This window comes from Aotus nancymaae, unplaced genomic scaffold, assembly GCF_030222135.1.
Source record: "Aotus nancymaae isolate 86718 unplaced genomic scaffold, 86718_ANA_hifiasm-v0.15.2.pri h1tg000099l, whole genome shotgun sequence".
In the NCBI taxonomy this organism is placed as follows: Eukaryota; Metazoa; Chordata; class Mammalia; order Primates; family Aotidae; genus Aotus; species Aotus nancymaae.
In genome coordinates, this window is record NW_026988514.1 from 8432604 (window position 1) to 8455851 (window position 23248).

Consider the following 23248-nt stretch of genomic DNA (forward strand, 5'->3'; position numbering starts at 1 on the left):
TTGCCTAATCTGAACAACAAAAATGAAAAAGATTACTAAAATTAAAAACAGACTCAAGGTCATGTATAACAAAGGATCTAACATTTTTGTCATTAGAATCCTCGAAGGAGAGGAGAAAGAGTATGGTATAAAAGAAAAAGTGTTTGAGAAGTTTTTAGTGCTTCTTTCTTCAAAGTGGGTAAAATATATAACCTTAAAGATTCAAGGAGCTTAGCAAAACCTAAATAAAATAAACAAACAAAAAAAATTATGCCCAGACACAGCATAATCAAACTGCTGAGCCCTAAAGACAATTTTAAAAATCTTGAAAGCAGCCAGAGAAAAAAAACACATTACATTTAGGGGAACGACAATTTGAATGACTGTGGATTTTCTCATAAGGAAACAGAAGTCAGAGAAACAACATTTTTAAAGTGCTACAAAAGTACACACAGAATTCCATATCCATTTGCTTCAGGAATGAAGGCAAAATAAGTGCATTCCCAGATAAAGGAAGACAGATTCTCAGCGTAAGACTTGTTCTAAGAATAATAGTTTAAAAAGTTATTCTGATGGTAGGAAAATAATAATAAAATAATGAAAGAAAACTTCAGGAATGAAGAAAGAGCAACAGAAATGGTAAATATTTGGATAAATATAATACACTATTATTGTTCTCCTCTTGAGTTCTTAAATTTAGGTATGATGGTTGAAAGTGACATTGTATTAGATGCAATACATAAGACAGCCACAACAAAAATAATAGGAAGGATAAAGGAATAAGGAAGCATGAAGGAAACTGCATAGAGGTAAGCTTTCTATAATCCATTTGAAATAGTAAAATGTTAATTCTAAGTAGACTGTTAAAAGTTAAGTAGAAAAGTTAAGTGAAAAATTGATGGCCACATATTGTCAGAATGAAAAGAAATAAAAATGAAGCTATATGCCATCATTAAATATTGTGATATAGATAGATTAAAAGTAAAGGATAAAAAAATTTATACCATCTTAACACTAATCAAAAGAAACCTGGTGTGACTCTATTCATATCAGGGAAAATAGACTTCAAAGCAAAGAAAATGACTCAGAATAAAAACAGATTATGTGACTTGATGATTAAAGGAGGCATAACAATTCCAAATGTGTTTGCACTTTACAACAGAGCATCACAATTCATAAAGAAAAACTCACAGATCTGAAAGGACAAATGGCCAAATCCACAATTATAGTTGGAGAGTTCAACATTCTTCTCTCAGTAATTGATAAAGTAAACAGAAAATCACCAAACATATACAACTGAACAGCACCACCAACCAACTGATGTAACTGACATTTATAACACATTCCTCCCAACAACTACAGAATATATATTCTTCTCAAATATTTCCCAAGGAATATTTGTCAAAATAGGCTATACAACAAACTTGGATCATGAAACTTTAAAACATTTCAAATAGGTAAAGTCATACAAAGTATATTCTCTGGCCATACAGAATTAAATTAAAGACAAATAATAGAAAGATAACTTTAAAATCACCAAGTACTTGGGAATTAAAATAACTTATGGGCCGAAGATAAAGTTTTAAGAAAAATTTTAAAATATTTTGGCCTTAAGTTTTAAAGAATGTGTAGAAATATGTGTAGAATGCTGCCATAGCAGTGCTTAGAGAGACATTCATAGAATTAAATGCTTACATTACAAAAGAAAAAAGGTCTCAAATCAACAATCTAAGCTTCCACACGAATATACTGTTTTTAAAAAGAGAAAAATAAACCCAGAGTGAGCAGATAGCATACAATAATAAAGAAAGAAAAATTAATGAAATTAAAAACCAAAAAATAATAGAGAAAATAACAAGTAAAAAATCTGATTCTTTGAAAACATTTTAAAAATTGAAAAGTCGCTAGCTAACCTAACAAAGAAAATGGAAGAAGACACAGATAATCAATATCAGGAATGAAAGAGTACTGCTACAGACCCCACGGATATTAAAAAGATAATAAGAAAATGCTGCAAATAACTCTGTACACATACAGTTGACAACTTCGATTAAATGGCCAAATTCACAATTATATTTGGAGTCTTCAACACTCTCCTCTCAGTAATTGTTCCTTCAAAGTCACAAACTACTTCCAAATAGTTTTCTTTAAAGCCACAAACTCCCAAACTCATCAAGGAGAAATGAGTTACCTAAATCATTTATAGCTATTACAAAAACTGCATATGTAGCTAAAAACCTTCCCACAAAGAAAACTTCAGGCACAGAGTTTTCAGTGGCAAATTCTACCACACATTAAAAGAGAAATAACATAAGTTCTGCACAACTACTTTCAAGAAATACAAGAGAACAGAACGCTTCCCAATTCACTTTATAAAGCCAGAATTACCCTGATATTGAAAGCAGAAAAACACAGTATAAAAAAACCACATCAGTATCCCTAACGAACATAGGTGCAAAATTCTCAACAAATGATCAGCAAATAATATCTAGCTATATATAAAATAATGAGGGCACTATGGCCAATTGGACTATCCCAGAAATGCAAGGTAGGTTCAATATTCAAAAATCAGTCAACATGATCCATATTAATAAAATCACATAGTAGTATCATTTAATGCATAAAGAGCATTTGAAAGATTCAAAATCTGCTCATGATTTAAAAAAAAACTCAGTAAATTCAAAGGAATTGTTTATAACCTAATAATGGGCATCTACAAAAATCCCATAGTTGATGTTACACTCAGTGGCAAAGACTGAAGAATTTCTCCCTAAGATTAAGAACAAGGCAAGGGTCTCTCCAGTGCTGTTGGACGTAATACTGGAACATACGGATTGGAAAGGAATATCAAAAACTTGCACTAGTCACAGATGACACGATTGTCTTCATAGACAATCCCAAGAGATCCACAGAAAAAGAAAACTTCTAGAACAAATAATTAAATTTAACAAAGTCTCAGAATAATATTTGACATACAAAAGTTAATCATGTTCCTAAACACTAGAAGTGAAAAATTAGAAACCAAAAAAGTTTAAATACCATTTGGAAGTGTGGTCAACAAAAGACTCGGGTATAAATCTAAAAAAATGTGCAGGCGCTACACTAAATACAACAGACTTTTATGAAAACAATTAAAGATCTAAATAAACAGAAAAGCACACTATATTTGTGTTTGAAGATTTAATATAGTTAAATTGTCAATTTTCTCCAAATTGATCTATAAATTAAATGCAATTCCAATAAAAATCCCAGTAGAAACTTTTGTCGATATAGGCAAGCTGATCATTAACATTTATATGGTACCAGGACAGCCACAGATAAGGGAACTGAAATCAACAAAGCAAATTTGAGAAGAAAGAGTAACTTTGAAGAGCTCTCATTTGATATTTTACAAAGTTACAGTAATCAAGACAGTACTGGTGAAAAGCTGGACACGTAAGTCAATTAAATGAAATAGTGTCCAAAGACCTATATAAATATGGCTAACTCATTTTTACAAAGTTATAAAGACAATTCAATGGAAAAAAGATAATATTTTCAACTAACGGCATTGGAAGAATTAGACATCCGTATGCAAAAACAAACAACAACAAATGAATCTCAACTTAAACCTCACACATTGTACAGAAATGAACTCAAAATGGATTATAGACCTGTAAAACTTTTAGAAGAAAACACAGGAGAAAATCCTCATGACCATGGGTTAGGCAAAGAGATCTTAGATATGCCATAAAGGCAAAATCCATAAAAGAAAAAAATGTTGAATTGGACTTCATCAAAATTCAAAACCTTCAATCTGTGAAAGACCCTGTTTAAAGATGAATAGACAAGCTATAGGCTGGGAGAAAACGTTTGCCTCTCTACTATGGAAAACTACTCAGCAACAGGAATGTATGAACTACTGATACACACAAAATGAGTGAATCTCAAAGGCCTTATGCTGCATGAAAGAAACAAGGTTCAAAAGATTACACATGTATGCTTCCATGTATGGTATTCTGGAAAGACAAAACTGTAGGGAAAGATCTGTGGTTGTTAGGATGGCATGGAAAAAAGGTTTTACTATGTGAGAAAATATCTGGGAGCTATTCCAGGTGATAGGACTGTTCTGTTTCTTGATTGTGGTAGTCATGTGACTCTACACATGAATTAGAACCCATAGAACTGTAGGCCAAAAAAGAGACTTTTACTGTATGTAAATTGAAATAATAATATTAAACTATAGGCTAATCCCAAATTACAAACACCTGATTTTCCAACACTGTGCCCATCCTGCTGCTCTCACATGCAAAGTGAGATTGTTTTCAGTCCTCAGAGTAGTTAAGGAGCTCAGGAGTGTTTCTTGTCATTTGGGGTAATTTATTTAAACCAACTGAGCAAATAGTGACCTTTTATTATTTTCCAGGCACTATTGAGGCACTCTGGATACATCTGTAAACTAAACAAACTAAAACCCATTACCGGAGAAGGGTGTAGACATAAAGATAAACATAATAGACCTAGAGCGGGGGTTCATGCCTATAATCCCAGCACCTTGGGAGGCCAAGGTGGGCAGATCACAAGATCAATAGATTGAGACTCTCCTGGCCAACATGGTGAAACCCCGTCTCTACTAAAAATACAAAAATTAGCCAAGCATGACGGTGCATGCCTGTAATCTCAGCTACTCGGGAGGCTGAAACAGGAGAATCGCTTGAACCCGGGAGGCAGAGGTTGAAGTGAACCAAGATTGCGCCACTGCACCCAGCCTGGTGACAGAGCGAGACTCAGTCCCCCCTCAAAAAAGATAAACATAATAAATCAGTTAAAAATAATAATTATATATAATAAAATACATTAATATATAACATAGTAATATGATAATAAATATGAAATGGTAAGTGCTATTGAGAAAAAGAAGAGCAAAGAAAGGAGAATTGAGAATGCTTGTACAGAGAAAGAGAGTAAATTGCACTTTTAATTTGAGTGGCACACTTGGCCTCTTTAAGAAGGGTAAAACTGAAAGAGGGGATGCAGACATCCATGGGGAAAGCATTTCAAGCAAGGGAAGAGCCATTGCAAAGCCCCAAAGTAGGAGTATGTCTGGTATATTCCAGGACCAGTAAGGAAGTCTGTAGTTTCACTCTGATACTGAAGGCACACAAACACAATACAGAAAAAAAAAAGCTACCAATATCTAAGAGATCAATGTCCCTTATGAACATACATGCACAATTCTAAACAAAATGCTTGCAAACTAAATTCAATAGCATATTAAAAGGTTTATATACCATGACCAAGTATGATTTATACTAGAAATGCAAGAGTGGTTCAACATAAGAAAACCAATCAACAAAATACACCACATTAATAGACAAAGGCAAAAAACCAGATGATCATCTGATTTGACTCATAAAGAGCATTTGACAAAATCCCACACTCTTTCATCATAAAAACACTCCAAAAACTAGAAATAGATAATAACTTCCTCAGCATGATAAAGGGCATTTATGAAAAGCCTACAGCTAGCATCATGCAAGATGGTGACAACTGTTCCTCAAATTCATAGGGAATTGTAGGAAACCCTAAGAAGCCAAAACAATATTTTGACAGATAAAGTTGGACAACTCACATTTCCAGAGTTCAAACCCTACTACAAAGCTACATAATCAAAAACAGAGTGGAACTAGCATAAGGATAAATCTAGAGACCAAGGAAATAGGATTGAGAATCCATAGACAAACTCACCTATCTATGGCCCCTTGATTTTCAACAAGGGTCCAAAGACAATTTAAGAAGGGACTCTTCACCAAATAGTAGCAGAGCAATTGAATAGCTATAAGCAAAAGAATGAGGTCGAACCCTGACCTCTTCCCATATACAAAAACGAACTCAAAATGAATTAATGATCTAAACACAAGAGCCAAAACAAAAATTTTAGGAGAAAACACAGTGGTAAATCTTTATGACCTTGGATTTGGCATTGGAATTTTACATATAATGCCAAAAACACAAGCAAAAGAAGGAAAAAAACGGATAAATTGGATTTCATCACAACTGAAAACTTTTGTGTATCAAAGGACGTTATTAAGAAAGTGAAAGGGCGACCTACAGAATGAGAGAGAATATTGGCAAATCATATTTCTTACGAGTCTAGTAGCCACAACATATAAGGAATTCATACAACTTAGCAACAAAAAGAGAAACAATCGAATTTAAAAATGGCCCAAGCCCTTGAATAGACATTTCCCCCCAAAAAAAATATACAAATGGCCAAAAAGCACATAAAAAATTCAACATTATTAGCCATTAGAGAAATGAAAATCAAAATCACAAATCACAATAAGATAACACTCCACATCCATTAGAATAGCTAAAAAAAATTCTTAAAGGCAAATAAATATTGGCAAGCCTGTGGAGAAATTGAAAATTTCTTATATTGCTGGTGGGTATGCAAAATTGGTGCAGCTGCTGTGAAAACAGGCAGTTTGACAGTTCCTCAGAAAGTTAAACATAGAATTACCATTTGAACTAAAATTCTACTCCTAGATAATCAAAAGAATTCAAAACAAGTACTCAAATAAATACATGAACATAGCATGTTCATAGAATGTTCATAGCAGCATTAATTACAATAACCAAAGGAAATAACCCAAATATTCATCAACAAATGAATGGATAAACAAATTATGGTATGTACCCATGCAATGGAATATTATTTTATCATAAAAAGGAAAGAAGTACTGATAAATGTTACAATGTAAATGAATCTCAAAAATATTAAGCTACTTGAAAGAAGCCAGACACCATAGGCCACCTATTATATGATTCCAAGATACATGATTTATCCAGAATACATTAATCCACAGAACAGCTTGGTGGTAGCCCAGGGACTGGAGAAAAGAATGGGAATTAGTATGAGTTTTCCTTTTGGGATGATAACAATGTTTTGAATTAGATAGAAGTGGTCTTTGGACAACACTGTGAATGCATTAAATTCTATGAAATTGTTTGCTTTAAGATAGTTAAGTTTATGTTCTGTGAATTTCACCTCTGTGAATAAAGCTAAGTTTCTAAAAAAAAAATTAAAGAAAAAGATGTCTAGCACCTGCGGCAGTTCTCAAACTTTAATGTGCTTACAAATAACAAGAGGACCTTTTTAAAAACAGAGCCCTAAATTTCAGCCCCAGGGATTGTGAATCAGGAAATCTAGTTTACACAACTATATTTTTGTGCAACTCTACAATGGATTCTGATGCAGGTGGTCTACAGGCCACACTGTGAGAAGCATTGTTGTAAGGTAGGGATGGACAGAGCAGGAACGAAGACAAGGTTCTAGATCCCAAGGAGGGCAGTCACTGATCCCCCACCTGACCTGGTGTTCCCAGATGGCTTGTATCTCACAAGGGACCTGTGGCTACAACAGAAAGTTGTAATCAAAAGTGCAAATCTCAAAGTACCTGTATCTTTAGGAGCCAGTGGTGGTGTAAGGGATGCTTGGCCAAAGTTTGCATCTCATTTGAAGAAACCTAGGGGGCTTTCCAGGATGTGAACCAGTGAAGCCTCATTATGTCACACAGCCCCTGAGCTTGGCTATCAAATCCTGCCACCCACAGCAGCTGCACGTCAGACAGGATGGCAGCTCCAATCCTGGTATTTGTCCTGCTTAGATATGGAAGTCAGACTGGCCCCTATCGGCAACCCTCTGTCAAAATTCAGGGAGCAAGATTAATACCTATCGCCTGTAACTAAGGCCTGTGGATACTTGAGGGATGCATTAGAAAATTAAAAGCAAAATGGTCTCATTTGGGCAGTCCATGCTGATTACTCCAGACAGCTACCATCCTCTTCCAAACCTCCAAGGCTTCTCTCTCAGGGGCTGATAGCAACCCCTCTCTCTCACACACTCTCATCAAATTGGTTTTCAAGGCCAGGCAAAGTTATATCCTAAATGTTATCAAAACGTTCTCCTGTTCAAGCTACTGTCATCCCTGAAAGGAGGGACTAACAGCTCCTTTGCCTCTCTCCATCATCTCTGCCCATTCATCCCTATAGCTTAAAGCCCTACTACAGCTCAAAGTCCGAGCAATGCCTACAGAAGGCTAGAACAAATCTTACTCAAGACAGTTGATTTTGAGTCTCACCTTTATGCCTCCTCAACCCATCTCAGCCCAGATAACTCCCATCTTTCAATGTTTAGCTCAGTGTTCTCCTCATCCAGGAATGCCTCGCTGACCTCCCCAGACTTCCTTAGGTGTACTTCTCTGTATCCTCTCAATTTCTGGGGCTGCCCTTGCCAGAGCACTCACTACACAAGCATGATGCTCCACTCATGTCTCTGTGAAGTGGGAGCCCAGGAGAGGAGCAGGCAGGAGCAGCCACATCTGAAGCAGTTGCAGGACCACTGCACATCAGGTGTCTTCAGGATGCCAGGCATGACAGCCCAAGACTATCTGCCTTGCCAACCCTCCCTGCCTTTCCTCCTGTCCTGCCCATTTCAATTCATTCATACCCATATTCTACTCAGTGACCATTCATGGGGGTCCCTGATGTAGACTGGGAGCTACAGACCCAGTCCATGCTCACATGGGCCTGATTGCTGAAGCAGAAGAAAGAAATTTAACAACCATCTTGTTTCCACCATGGTAAGAAGCCAAAGATCAAGAGATGTACAGTAGCTTTGTTAGCAGATGGGGAAGAGACAACTTAAGTAGCTCATGTCCTTGGCATCAATTTTAATGGATGGGTTATAGGTTATGGCATCCATTTAAATAGAAACATCCTGGTTTCAGATATGCTCAAGTGGGCAAATGTGCACCAAATAAATAAGAAACCAAGGAGGTTACACAATTAATGATTGACTTGCACTGTGATCAGTGCTGAGGTGCTGAGGACATACGAGGTAGTGCGATCTGATTTGGCCCACAGGATGGGGATGTGGCAGGCAGGGCAGGCTTCTTGGAAGAAGTGACATCTAAACTGAGACAAAAGCAAGAAGCAACTGTTCAGGCAGAGTGAAGAAGGAAAGTCATCCCAGGTAGAGTAAAGGGCATATATGAAATCTGAGTCTGAAACATGGCTGCAAGGTGCTAGTCCAGTGATGCCATGGGCAGGTAGGACCCTCAGGACTGTGTGGCCTACGTTCGCAATGTCTGATTCCCTCCTGGGAACCATGGGGAAGCACTGGAGGCTTCCGAGTGTGAATGACAGGGTCACATCTGTGCCTTCCAAAGACCAGTGTGGCCTTCATGTGAACCGCTCAGGAACTGCACTGTCCCCACCCTTCCCCAGGGTCTGAAACATCAAACTCACGACAATTACCTCTAACAAACTTAAGTGACAGATACAATCCATACCCGCAGGGGACATTGTTTCAACAGGAATGATTAGGATAAAGCTGCAGGACGCTCAGCAGCAGAGCCAGAGGAGTGAGTGTTTAAGGGCTCTGGCCTCCAGAGTGCTCCCTGAATACTTAAGCATTGCCTGGAGCACACCGCATTCCTGTTGAAACGATGTCCCCTTAGGGTTATAAGTTATAGCCACAACTTAAGTTCAAGGTAAAGGTGACGGAGGTTGCTCCCTTGGCTGACATAAGGAATAAAAGTCAGCCTGCGAGGCCTGGCAGGGGCTGATGGAAGCCATATGGTAAGGCAGAAGCAACAAGGAGAAGAGATGCCCTGCACACAGCCCCAGTTGTAAAGCAGTCCTCATAACCTGTAACCCCATGATGCCACAGCCCTGCCCAGAGACCGCCCTAGCTCCACATTGCCTATAGGGTAAAACTGAAATAAAAGTGAAATGGTCTCGTGTAGGGTTTAGCAAGGCCCACCACAGTCTGACCCTGCTCCCGCTCCACTTTCACCTCCAGACCTGCACTGTGGATGATGGGCTGCCGAGGGGTGTGTGTCTGTAGTGTGGATATGTGGTATATGTGTATGTGTGGTATTTGTGAGTGCCATGTGCTGCGTGTATGCAGGTATATAGGTGGTATGTGTGGAGTGTATTCATGTGTGTATGCTAGGTGCTATGTGGTGTGTAGGGGTGGTGTGTGGGTGTGTGTGGTATGCCAGTACTTGGAAGGTGTATGTTTAATGCGTGGTGTGTGTGTTTTGTGTACGTATGGTGTATGGATGTATGTGTGCGATGTGTATGTAGTGTGTTTGGTGTGGGGGTGTTTGGTATGGTGTACATTTCGAGATATATGATATATTTTGGACACCATATATATACTTTGGGAGTTGCATAACATGTCATCTCTGTGTTATGAAAAATGTTCCTTAAATGATAGTTATCATAAAGACTAAATGAACTGAAGAGTAGTCCATTGTGAAAAGCTGAGCACAGTGTCTGGCACACACATGCTTAAGAAGCTGTGATCACTCTACCACCATTACCATCTTCAATCCTCACCTCACAGCAGCCCTCAGTGTAGATACTATTATCCCTGTCTTCGAATCAGGAGATAGAATATTAGAGAAATAAAGTAGCAGGGCCAAAGAACACAGCCACCAAGGCACAGAGCAAGCCAGCCTGACTCCAAGGCCCACAGCCTCCTTCCCTCCTCCCTGGAGACTGAGGACCTACTTTGCAGAAGGCCGAGCAGAGGGAAGCCACCTGCCCAAGGACACGCAGGTGTGGTGGGGCAGAGATGGGCACCCTGTCTCCGATTCCCAGCCCACTGCGGTGCCCTTTACCCCACAGACTCCCTGTGAGAGTGGAGTTTCACTTCCTATTCTCTAACCATTAAGGAAGGTCAAGGGCCATGTATCTTTTTTAGTGAGAAAAAATGCTCCATTTATGAAACATGGCTCTTATAAATGTAAAAATTACTCATTACAAAACCAGGATGACAGTTGACACAGGCCTCACCTCTAAAATATCAGAACTGATGTAGGTTAGAACCCGATCTTCAAACTGCAGGCTGTCAGGTCTGACATTTGGAAAACTATCACTATTATTGTGGGAGTATCAGGAAAAAAAACAGGAAGAACACACATGTGTGTGCACATACATGCATATACAGACAAATGCATGCAGGCTTTGGAGGTAGCCCTGGGTTCAAATTCTGGCTTTATTACTTACTAAATGTGTGACCTTTGGCCATATTTGCTATCCTTTCTCAGCTTTTGTTTCCTTATTAATAAAATTCCAAAATTTGAGAGGGAAATAAAAACAAATAGATGTTTAGTGCTCAGTCCCCAGAGATATTGAACTAATTACTATTGCTTTTCTTTACCTGATAAAACTTACTAAATGTCTTTTGGTACTGACAAATACTCCCCTGCCCCTGAGAGCTGGTAGAATAAGTTGAACACGTTTTCATACCAAGATCCTAAGTTAACCTGTATGTTATCAGGGTGCCCAGAGAAAAGGCCTCCTCAGGGATTGCCCCTGAAATATAGAGAACAGGGAATCTAGAGAAGGAATTCTTCCCTAGACAAGCAAGAAAATCAAGACCCGGCAATCTGACCAAGGTCTGGCTTGGAAAGGGCAGCTAAGACCCTATGGAGGCATTTCCATATTTAAGGAAAGGCAGGATGGCCGGAATGAGGATGGTTTGCATGGAACCCAAGAAAAGGAAAATTTTGGAGCAAGATTCACAGTCAAATATCAGACATCACACAAGAAACCTTTCGTGATTGTCACAGAAATAACAGCCTCTCAAAAAACACAAGAAGAAACAATTATGATTCATATGTTTGAAGAAATAAAAATGATAGACAGATATGAACAAGGAAAAGGGCTATTAAATCAAGTTGAATAGAAAAAGAACCAAATAGTATACCGAGAAATATAAAATACTGTCACTGAAATTTTAAAAACAAAACCTAAATGGCTAGATTATATATCAGATTAGACACAACTAGTAGGAGATTCAATGGCTTTAAGAAAGATCAAAAGTAACTGCATGGAACAGCACAGAGAGGCAAAGAGATGAAAAATGTTAAAAAGAAGATTAAGAGACGCGGAGGACAGAATGAAAGAGTAAAGCATACATCTAATGGTGTTCGTTCCAAAAAGACATAATAGGAAAAGGGATGGAAAAGAGATCATAAGTTAAAAATCCATATTTTATAAAAGGCATCAGTTAGGATTCAGGAATCCCAAAGACTATGAAGAAAAATGAATGTTTAAAACAATCTACATTGAGATATATGGCAGTAAAGCAAAAGAACAAGAATGGTGAACATCTTAAAAGCAACCAGAGATGCAAGAAGGAACGGTGAGCACAGACATTGAAAGTGTGTAGATAAATCCAAAGAATATTTCATAAAACAACAACAACTGTCTTATCTGGCGGATTTACTAACAGGAGATAAATTTAAAATATTAGCTAACTGTAATGTATAATTTAGAAAAGTGCAAAAATATTAAAGAGTTTTAAGGTCTTGGTGTCTTAATTGGAAGGAGGATAAAGATACTTAACTATAAACGTTAGTATGCCTGTTAAATCACTCTATGGTAACTACTATCAAACGAATCATAGAGAGTTTAAATTTTATACTAGTAGGTAGGAAACACATTTTTTAAAAATCAAACAATTCAAAAATAAGACCAAAATGTTTTTTAACAGCGAAACAAATGTAAAAACCAAGCAGAAATCATCCCAAATATATTAATAATTATGAAAATGTAAACAAATGACATTCTCCAGTTAAATGACAAATAATACCACACTAGATTTAAAAACAAAGTAAAACCAACAAAAAAAGATCCTTATTGTTTACAAGAAAGACACCTAAAAATGTAAGGATAGTACACAGAAAGTTTAAAACCAAAGGATGAAGAAAAATCCCAGTGGCAACCTAACCAAAAGATAGCTGATGCAGTCCTATTATTATTAAGGTGAAATGTACTACTAGAGATGAAAAGGTCACCATATAATGATAAAAATTTGGACTCCATAAGAATGTAAAAATTCTAAATATGGATGATTCTTATAGCCTCAAATATACGTAAAGCAAAATTCAACAGAAACTGACATATCCACTTTACCATGAGAGATTTTGAATGCTTCGTTCTCAATAGCTGATATTCCATTTCCCAGGTCACTACCGCAGGTGGCGGAGGGGCACATCCTGGTGCTGGAGGCTGAGGTCACCTCCTGGGGCACCTGGCAGCCGATGTGGCTAAGCAGATACTGCTGGGATGGAAGGTGGTGGTGCCCTGCGAGGGCGTCAACATTTCTCATTTTTACAGAAACAAGTTGACGTACCCAGCCTTCTTCCACAGGCAGATGAACACCAACCCTGCTGAGACCCCTATTATTTCCCAGCACCCCGCAGCATCTTCTAGTGGACAGTGCAGGGCCACTGCCCACAAGACCCAGTGAGGCCAGGCTGCCCTGGACCCAGAGGTGGTCGATGAAATTCCACTGCCCATGACAGGAAAACCAGATGGGGGTTCCTGCTGCCCGCAAGACTGTGCATCTGAAGCCCATGAGAGAGTTTGCCTACCTGGGGCGCCTCAGCTCACGAGGCTGACTGGAAGTACCAGGCAGTGACAGCCACCCTGGAGGAGAAGAGGAAGAAGGCCGAGACCCACTACCAGAAGAAGAAACAGTTCATGAGGTTGCAGAAACAAGCGGAGAAGAACATGGAGAAGAGAGCTGACAAATCCACAGAGGCCCTCAGGACCCATGAGCCCAATAAAGGCTGTTTATAAAAACGAAACAAACAGAAGAAAAAAAAAAACCTGATATTTTGAACAAGCTTTAAAAATTAATGATAAAGGATATTTGAATGAAACAATTGACAAATTCGATCCACAAGACATAAATAGAACATCAAACCTAACACTCTGAGAGCATGCATTATTTCCAAGTACATGTGGAATATTTATGAAATTGAGGGCCATGAAGTCAACCTCAACTAATTTCAAAGGATGAGAACCCAGATGGTCCACCTTCTCTCACCTTGAGAGAGTGAGAAGCAAATAGCGAAGATGACCAGAAACACTGTAACAATAGAAATTCAAAATTCAAACACTTAAGAGTCAACTATAAATCGTAAGGGAAATTAGAAAAATATTTCATACTAAATGACATTGAAAATAAAACTTACGAATTACAGATAAATTTATATGTAAAAAGAAGATGGAAACAGACATCCAAGTTAAGAAAAAGAACACCAGAATAAGCCCAAAGGTAGAAGAAAATGATAATAAAAAATATATATGTATAGTGAAACCCCGTCTCTACTAAAAATACAAAAAATTAGCTGGGCATGGTGGCGCGTGCCTGTGATCCCAGCTACTCAGGAGGCTGAGGCAGGAGAATTGCTCCCAGGAGGCGGAGGTTACGGTGAGCGGAGATCGCGCCATTGCACTCCAGCCTGGGTAAAAAGGCGAAACTCCGTCTCAAAAAAAAAAAAAATATATATATATATATATGTATATAGGAGAAACAGGAAAAGTCAAAAGGTGGTTCGTAGACACACTGAAAAGTAAACATCTGTGAATCATGCTGAAGCAGAGCAAGCAAGGAAGACACAGATAAATAGTATTAGAAATGAGACACGGAACACACAAGAGATGCTCAGAAGAGCGTCGGGGAGCCATCGTGAGCAGCCAGATGCCCGCAAATGGAAACTTCGATGAAATGGGAAAATCAGCTTGCAAAATAACAAACCAAGTGTAATTCAGGAACAAACAGAAGTGCATTCTCATGAGAATAAATTTTCTCACAAGGAAACACCAGGCCCACAAGGATTTAGTGGCAAGTTCTATCACATTAGCTAGGGAACGAAAATAATCTTTACGTAAACTCTTCTTTAGCACAGAAGAGAAGCACTGTCCAATCCATGCTATGATGCTAGCATAAATTTGACAAGAAAAGTCTCCAAGAAAGGAGTATGAAAAGCTAAACTCCTGAATATCAGTGCAAAAATCCTTTTCAAAGATTAGTGCATCAAGTTCAGCAGTACATAGATTATGAATGAGTTGGTTTGTGCAGGAATGCAAGATTAGCATTCCTAGCATTCCAAGGTTAGCAAACCAATTAATTAGCCAAATTAACAAAAAAAAAATCATAATTATCTCAGTGTGTGGAGATTTAACATGCATCCCTCTCTGTACCATCCCCAACACTGATGCCTAGCAAATGGGGCACTCTGGATAAAAACGCAGTGTCTTTCGAAAGGATAATTACTGCAGTATTAATGGGTGTTCTGTCATTTCTACTTTAGAGGAATGGAAAAACACACCAACTGTTGCTGTTGTGTTCTTTCATTTTCCCTCCTACTCCAAGAGGGGTGGGGTAGGGATGGTTCTTTGTGCTCTCTTGCTTTAGTGGAATTCTCTGTTATAGACGTGAGAGTAAAAAGTTGTTTACTGAAGTCGGAACCCATTGAGGTGTTTGGTTTGAGGAAGTAAGGAGAGCAATTGTCTTTGTTAGGGGTGTAGAAGCAGCCAGGAGGAACAGAAAGAGTTCCATAACTGGGGGTAAACAGTGGTTTGTGTCCTGCAGATCAAAGGATCTCACCCCACCCCTGGCAGCACCCTGGGGAGGAGATAAAATCTCATAAGGCCAAGGCTGCCTGACATATCCAAGGATGCCAGCCCAGGCACCAGGATCCCTGGGACAGTAAAGCTCCCACAAGAGAAGATGAGTGTATCAGCAGGGTCCTGCCCTCGGTTCCCAGGCATCCCATAGGCCTCCCTGGTTCTCATATGACTCAACAGCATCCTCCAACCCAGGACTGACTCAGATTGAATTTTCTGTCAGTTCCCAAGATAGAAGAGTGTGGAGTCAGAAGTAACTCGCTTTGAAGATGTGGAGATCATGTGACATTTCTGCACACCCATTCTGTATCTGAGCCTTCCCACCAACTACACATGTGTGAGGTGTTAGCGTGAGAATGGGAGACAGAGACGCACTGACGACACGCTGGCAGAAGCTACCTCTCCTCCAGGTCTGGCCACTGCTTGAAGTTGCCTTGGGGGTCACTGCCAGCTTCTCCCTTCTGAGCATCCACAACCGGCCCCTGCTTCGCCCTCAGGGATGCCTTCAGGTCCCCGCGCAGGTGGAGGGTGCCGCTGGCTATGCTGTCCAGAAAGCCGAGGATCTGGAGGCAGCTCTGTATCCGAGGTGGGAGTGAGCTGCTGGAGGAAAAGGCAGTGCCCAGCAAATCCACAAATGGCCTGGCCTTCCTGTCTGCCCAGGAGCACAGTGAGGTGCCCTCGTCCTCCAGGGTTCCAAAACAGCCCAGCAGGCAGAGGTCCTCGGCCAGCTTCTCAAAGAGCCCGTTCCTCCTGAAGAAGTCGCTGTTGACAGGATCCCCGTGCAGCGCTGCAGACACAGCACAGAGAGTGTACAACACCAGCTCCAGGGTCTGTCGGGGGGACACTGCTCCCCATGCTGGCAGCGGGGGCTCCTGGAGGGAGCCTTCCAGGTCAGAGAGCAGGGACAGGAGCCCATTGAACCCGCTGGAGACTCTGAAGGCAGCACGGCCCTTGGGGGTCTCCAGGATCCGGAGCAGAGACTGAAACACCAAGCAAATCGAAATGAGTGCACTCTAGGAGGCAGATTAACCCTGAGCTCACACATATTCCTGCCAGAGCTGCCCACTCCCTTTTCCCTCCTCAACACCTTCAGGCCAGCAAGCTACAGGAATGATGATTCTGAAACGCTGAGATGTCCATATTGTTCCTCTCTCCATTTAGGTTTTTCCTGTGTAGCTACTAAACTAATCTATAGGGTTGATTTAACTGTCCTGTATTTTGACTTGAACGCATCTCTTTTCAGAAAGCGTCTTCTGTCCTGTACCTCATCTTCAGCCCAGGTTGAGTGCTCACCCATCCCCCTCCCATTCCCTGATCAAAACTCTCATCATACTCTACTGCAGCGACTTGAAAATCGTCTCAGCTCTCCACCAGACTGAAGCTCCATGAGAAGGGAACCATATCTAGCTTCCTTACTACTGTGGAACACTGCACACACTTAGTGACAATTTGCTAAATGAGTGGGATGAACATTCTCTTACACTGTACGGGAGACACACATTGAAAACCTTATAGAAGCAGCTCATTACTCCTTATCTCCTTCTGTGTGCAAGCACAGCTTTATCTGTTATATTAAATGAGGGGAAACAGTAAAATGAATCAACTTAAAATGTGGTATGAAAAGAATGTGTCAGGCAGAGAAGAGACACCTGCAATGGAATGAAATGCATAGGTATAACACATAGTATAGGCCAGGTGTGTAGAAAGCAGTTAGGCCACTGATGATAGCACGCACCGCGGAATCCACCACCCTCCAGATCGCTGAGAGTTTTACTGGCCCACAAAACTTTCATTTCCTTCTAAAATCAAACTTTTCTTGGGCACTTACTTACTTGAGTCCAGTGCATGGTATACTCCAGGTAACCAATACATGCTATTGGAAGGAAGGAGGGAGGAAGAGGGCAGGGAGGCTACATTTAAGTGGTTCTCATTCTGTGCTTCATCTAAATGTGAAAAACACATGGACGATTTTAAATATGTATTAAAAACCTGTAATTTTTGGTACTTATTTATTGACCAGATAAATTGCGTTGGACCCCATCTAAAACTTAGTCATTTGATGTGTGCTTCCTAGATAGTGGCCAACCTTGTGGGTTCATTAGTAGATTGCGGAGAGAGATGTGAATTGTTTTATCTTTTCAGATAGTTAATGCTCTAGTGAGACAGGGAATGGGATTGCCTGAGCAGGCACAGTTTGGAGTCAGTTTCAGGAGGCCAGAGACAAGGTTCAAAGAGAAAAAATAAAAGAGAAACTCCCTATTTGGGGGAGGGATGATGCTGTGACTTAAATGCATGGTTTAGGCAACAATCTGTAGTATGACACATGGAAGTTAGTGTAAAAGAGAAAACTGGTAGCTCAGAAAAACAGGAAGGAAGGGACTGGATGTTTAAATTATTTTTAGTAAATAGAAACAGTAAAGTTACAGGTCACTATTTAACATGAAGTCATGCACTTTGGGAGAGAAAGGTAATTTTCCAGCTCCAGCTCCATCTCTCTCTCTCTCTTTTTTTTTTTGAGACAGAGTCTTGTTCTGTTGCCCAGGCTGGAGTGCAATGGCATGAATCACGGCTCAGTGCAACCTCTGCCTCCCTAATTCAAGCAATTCTCCTGCCTCAGCCTCCCGAGCATCCGGCTCCATCTCTTAAATGCTGGCACCATAACCTAACAGTGGTGCTTACTTGAAACAATAGAATGTGTGTTTCGACCACTCAGATTTTGTTCTCTAATGTTAGATTCCACTACAGGAAACCCGAGTGAGTCTCATGTTTCGAGTCAGAGAACACGAGAGGAGACTGGACTCTCTTGGTGAACACAGGCAAAGATTCTTTCAAATATGAAGATAAAAGGCAGCCAAGGATCTGTGTAAAGGGCTTCCAGGGTCCCACCTACAACATTTCCAGAAATTTAAAAACCAAAACAGATTGCAGTTACTAGGAGAATCTATGAAAGGCCAAAGTCCATAATTATATTCAAAACGGACAAATAACAAAGCAAGGTAGAAAGATTCATCCTTACCAATATAGCTCAATTGATCTTTTCCCAGTTAGAGAAAAAGAAAATGCGCTACTTACAGTGGTTAGATCAATGATACCCCACCACATCTCAGAGAGACACTAGGGGGAACTGAATTGCCGTTTTACTCTTTGAAAGAAACTCAGCATCAGAGCCACTCACTAAAGGGGGCGGTCAAGTCTGAATTGTGGGAGAGACTTAAGGGAAATGGACTTCCCAGGCTGCCTGAAAGACAAGGGCAATGATACTGCTTTCTCCTCCCAACTGAGGATGTGGCCTAATTCTTTCTGAATTTGGCTGAAAACCCAGGGAAGTTGAACGTTTGTACACGCCCTCAAAGTGAAGCATGCAGATTGTTAGAGTTGGTTCCTCTAGGATGGTGGTACTCAGTGTGTGTATGTGGAAGCTCATGGCTTAGGTTGGGCAAGGCCTTTCCCTGTGTAGACAGAGTCACGGCAGCTGCCTGTCCCTGCCCCACCCAGGAGACCCTGGGGCCAGGAAACGCTAAGGCAGCTATGCTGCATCTGTGCCTGCCTTGTGTGAGCAACTCACTCCCAATAAAATGTTATTTCTATGTCTGAGCTGAAAACTCACTCCAACCTTGACGTGTGTGTGGTGGTTTCTGTCCCTGCCTTCTAACTGATAATCCATACCAAAAGCTGTTCACTACGATGAGGTACAGCACACGTCTGAACCTGACCTCATGCCTGGTCACGTGACACATGCCATGAAAAGTCCATCAGTCACAAAGACATCAGGAAATCTTAAGCTCTACGGTGTTAAACAGGCTAAATTTATGTGAGTGCTTTCAATGCCTCCAAGACCTCCAGGAGCTTTGTTTAAGGCAAATGGAATGAATAAGCGCTTCTGTTTGTCACATAACACGTGAAAAAACAAATACCAGGAAAAGAGAATGATTAAAAAACAAAACTAATCAAATTACAGACAATCGCCTGAGTGCTGGATGATCACTATAAACCTCTCTTCTCTCAAGGAAGCCCCTCCCAATTCAATTGTCCAATTTGATGCCAAATATTGCTCAAAAGGACTCCATCATTCAGAGAACGTTGAAGCAGATACTTTAAAAAGCAAAGCAACCCGATAATCGCCCTCATTATGATCTGTGTCTCTCAGCAGGTTTGTCACCTGTAATTCCTAGATGGTTATTTTCTTTTCCTCCTGCTGGGAGGGAGAGGAGGAAGGAATGACTGTCCTTAATTGTTGCTTTGTTTGATTTATTAAATTCAGAGTCATTATCTAAACTGGGGGTAATCTCATTAGAACCTAGACTCCTCTATTATTTCTTGGGATGGGGTTAATTTCATATTTGCAGAGTCATAAAGTAAAGAGTCCAAAATCCAATTACAAAGGCTTAATTTCATAGCAACTAAAGAGAAACATTTCTATCATAAAGGAAAATAAATACTTCGCTACTTCGGGAAACGATTTGTCAGGAACGGGGAGTCTAGGAGGAGGGTCTCCATTACTGTCACTCAACTTTGCATGATAATGCATCACACAGGGTTTCCAGTCTGTGGAAGGGAGTAAATTTAATCAGCTGAAGTCAAAGTAATCAGGCTGGGGTTGACACATTTCAAGAAAGGTCAGCGTTAAGCACATTTTCTCATCCTAACTCAGTTACCGTGTCATCGTCTCTGAGTTAGTATTCCTCCAACTTGAATCTATAAAATGGATGTCTGCTGCAAAGCGCTAACTACGTTAGGGCTAACAGGATTTATTTCACATTCTATTATTTGTTATTCCTCATAATTTTCCATGTGTCATGCTGGAAGACTGGTGAGGTAATACAATTAAGCTCAGAGTTGAACAGCTAAATGTATATTAGCAAATCAATCTGAATTTGTGCATAACCCAATCACAGTCCCACTGGCCAAGGAGAGGAAATTCATTTGCTTACATTATTCTTTAACTCAGTTATCATTTGCCAGAATTAGGTGGTGAAGTCACATGTGCTTCAGTGTTGGTATGGAGGTGCCACTGGTGTTTGAAATAATTGCCCTAAGTTGCTTCTCCAGAGTGGCTGGCAGATAGGCCACAGGGAAGGGATACAGAGTGATGCCATGCTGTGAAAACACTTCAGAGACGGGAAATCTTTATCAGAGGGGGCACCCTCTCATCCCACTCAGACACGCTTTGTAGAAACAGGCCCTACGGGCAGAGTTGGCCCTCACCTTCTAAAGAGAGAGATTCAGTCAGAAACAGTTCACTTAACATCTTTGTTCCAAAGTTCCAGGGGGTTCCCATGATAATTTAGAAACAAATGTAGATCTCACGTCTGATTCCAGCAAACCTTCACCGCTTGCTCATGTGACTCAGTGGTGGGCAAGTCTGGAAGAGGCACCATTCCTCTCAGCTGCCCCCTGGAGCAGCCATGTAACAGCCCTGGCCCTTGGAGAACAATGCCAGTTCCTGGGGCCTCCAACTGCCCAGCAGTGACTTGGTACCCAGGGAGAAGACAGCACACTGAGTACAGGCTATGACTTTGTTAAATAAGCTCACCAGTATTCTTCCCTTATGTGCTCTCTTGATAACTGTGATTCTGAAATGATATTGAATCTGTAAAACACCATAATGACTTTACATTATTAATTCTAGAAATTTAGTCCTATTGCCCAAGAGTTGACATTCCAATACGATGCCTCTGGGCCACAGAGTAAACAAAAGGAACTTTCTATGAGCAAAACAGAGCACTCTTTTCTACATTGAACACAAAAATACTTTTACTCTCCAAGCAAAGCAAAAGCAAAACTTTCCTGTCTGTGGATCTGTTTGGCTTTCGATATGGCACTGTCAGAAACAATTATTCACCCACAGACCTGACTGGTTAGGACGCGCCTTCCCTGTTCCTATCCTATCAGAACGTGCCAGTCAAGCTGATCATGGATATATGAAGGAAAATGCACCAAACAGTGCAGTGAAGTGAAAAGTTCTCTCAGTTTTCAGTTGCCCGCCTTAGATTCAAACTCAGCTTCACCATTTAGCAGCTGTACAATACTAACTTAGCCAATGAAGCTCTCTGGAAGTCTCTCTGCCTGTAACATTAGGACATTGTACCACATGAATCTGAGGTCATTCCTAGCTCCAGTATTTTATTTATTTTTGATATATCTCTCCTTTACCCTACTCTTCGCTTTGCCCATCCCTCTCAGTCCCCTTACCTCAAATAATCATGGGATTCAAGTGTCTTTTAAAAGATATTTAACTTTCCTTTTTTTTTTTTTTTCATACAAATCACTTTCACTGATCCTATGGCCCTCTAATTAAATCACTGACTGGGTTCTTGTCATCTGTGAAACATGATAATTATGGTCATGACACCACTTTTGAATGGGCCACATGATGCTTTGGCCACACCAATCATTGCTGACTTAGGCCACATAATAACTGGAACAGCTCACATCAATGTCTCACATCAAATGTGCAGAGAAATAAAGTAAGTATGATGAACCAAACACCATTCGCTAAAAGTTAAAAAGTTCTTACGTATACATGGGCATAACTAAGTAAGTTAGATTGATGATTGACCTAATTTTGGAAATCAGAGCAACTTCACATCTTTTTAAATTCACCAACAGTCAAGTATATCATGTTAATGAAACATGAGCACATTGGCCGGCGCAGTGGTCCACATCTGTGATCCTACCGCTTTGGGAGGCTGAGGTAGGAGGACTGCTTGAGGACAGAAGTTGAAGACCAGAGCAGACAACATAACAAAATCCCCTCTGTACAAAGAATACAAAAATTCGCCAAGCATGGTGGAACATGCCTGTAGTTCTAGCTACTTGGGAGGCTGAGGTGGGAGGATCACTCAGGTGATCCTTTTTAAAAGTCATTAACCCACAAAAGCAATGTAAAAAAAGGAACATCCACAAAACTGAAAGTTGTAAGGCAGAAGAGATGGCAAGAATATTTGTTATATGTATTTAACTATTTTAAGATAACTTGATGAATGTTAACAATATTACAAAAACATACACTTATCTCCGTGGCCCAAACATGATAACCCGGCCTTGCTTGTCCTTTTGTGCCCAGTGTTTCCACACCTCTGACTGGCTTTTGCTTCTTTTTCACGGCTCACTGGCTCTCTCCCCAGTGGGTCTTCCTCAACCAGGTAAGGCAGCATTGGTCTCTCCTACTTCTGTGTTCCCATAGCAACCTGCACTCAGTGTCTAATCAATGCATCTACCACACTGCAGTGTAACTATTGCTTACTTATTAGCATCAGGCTCTGAGCTCCCAGATGGCAAGGGCTGTATCACATTTGACTATAAGTCCCAGGTACTCTTCATCAGCCCTGGTAATGGGTAGATGCTCAATAAATGCTGATCAAATCAACAAGGCAGCTACTTGGCCATTGCAGATTTGAGCTGCACTTCCACAGTTTACAGTGTCATGGGAAGCAGCCGCCTAGCCAGGAAATACATTTCCTAGCATCCCTTGCATCCAGGTGAGTCCTCCCAAAGTTCTTCCTAAAGAAAATTGTACAGAAAATAACGCATGCCAGTTCTAGGCCTGAATGAAAATGCCTTGTGCATTTCCCCACGGTCTCTCTTCCCTTGTCTGCTGCCCAAGTTAGGTGCCCAGGTGACTGCAGTTCCTGAATGGTGGTCACCAATCATTGATTGGACTATATGTTGGAAAGAAATTTCTAATGTGCCAGGCTACTGAAGATGTGGATTTATTTGTTGTAGCACCTGACACTACCTAATACAGGGTACTGCCTACCACATACAGTGGCCAACTGAATTACGTGAA

General features: G+C 40.4%; 1 protein-coding gene across 5 annotated transcripts in view; it reads right to left on the reverse strand.

Moving 5' to 3' along the window:
• WDFY4 (WDFY family member 4) overlaps positions 1-23248 on the reverse strand; it is a 297793-nt gene that overhangs the window by 224040 nt on the left and 50505 nt on the right. For all 5 annotated transcript variants that reach the window (XM_021672243.2, XM_021672242.2, XM_021672241.2 and 2 more), the window contains one exon: positions 15859-16439. In XM_021672243.2, coding sequence (XP_021527918.2) covers positions 15859-16439 — 581 coding nt within the window. The remainder of the gene's footprint in view (positions 1-15858; positions 16440-23248) is intronic.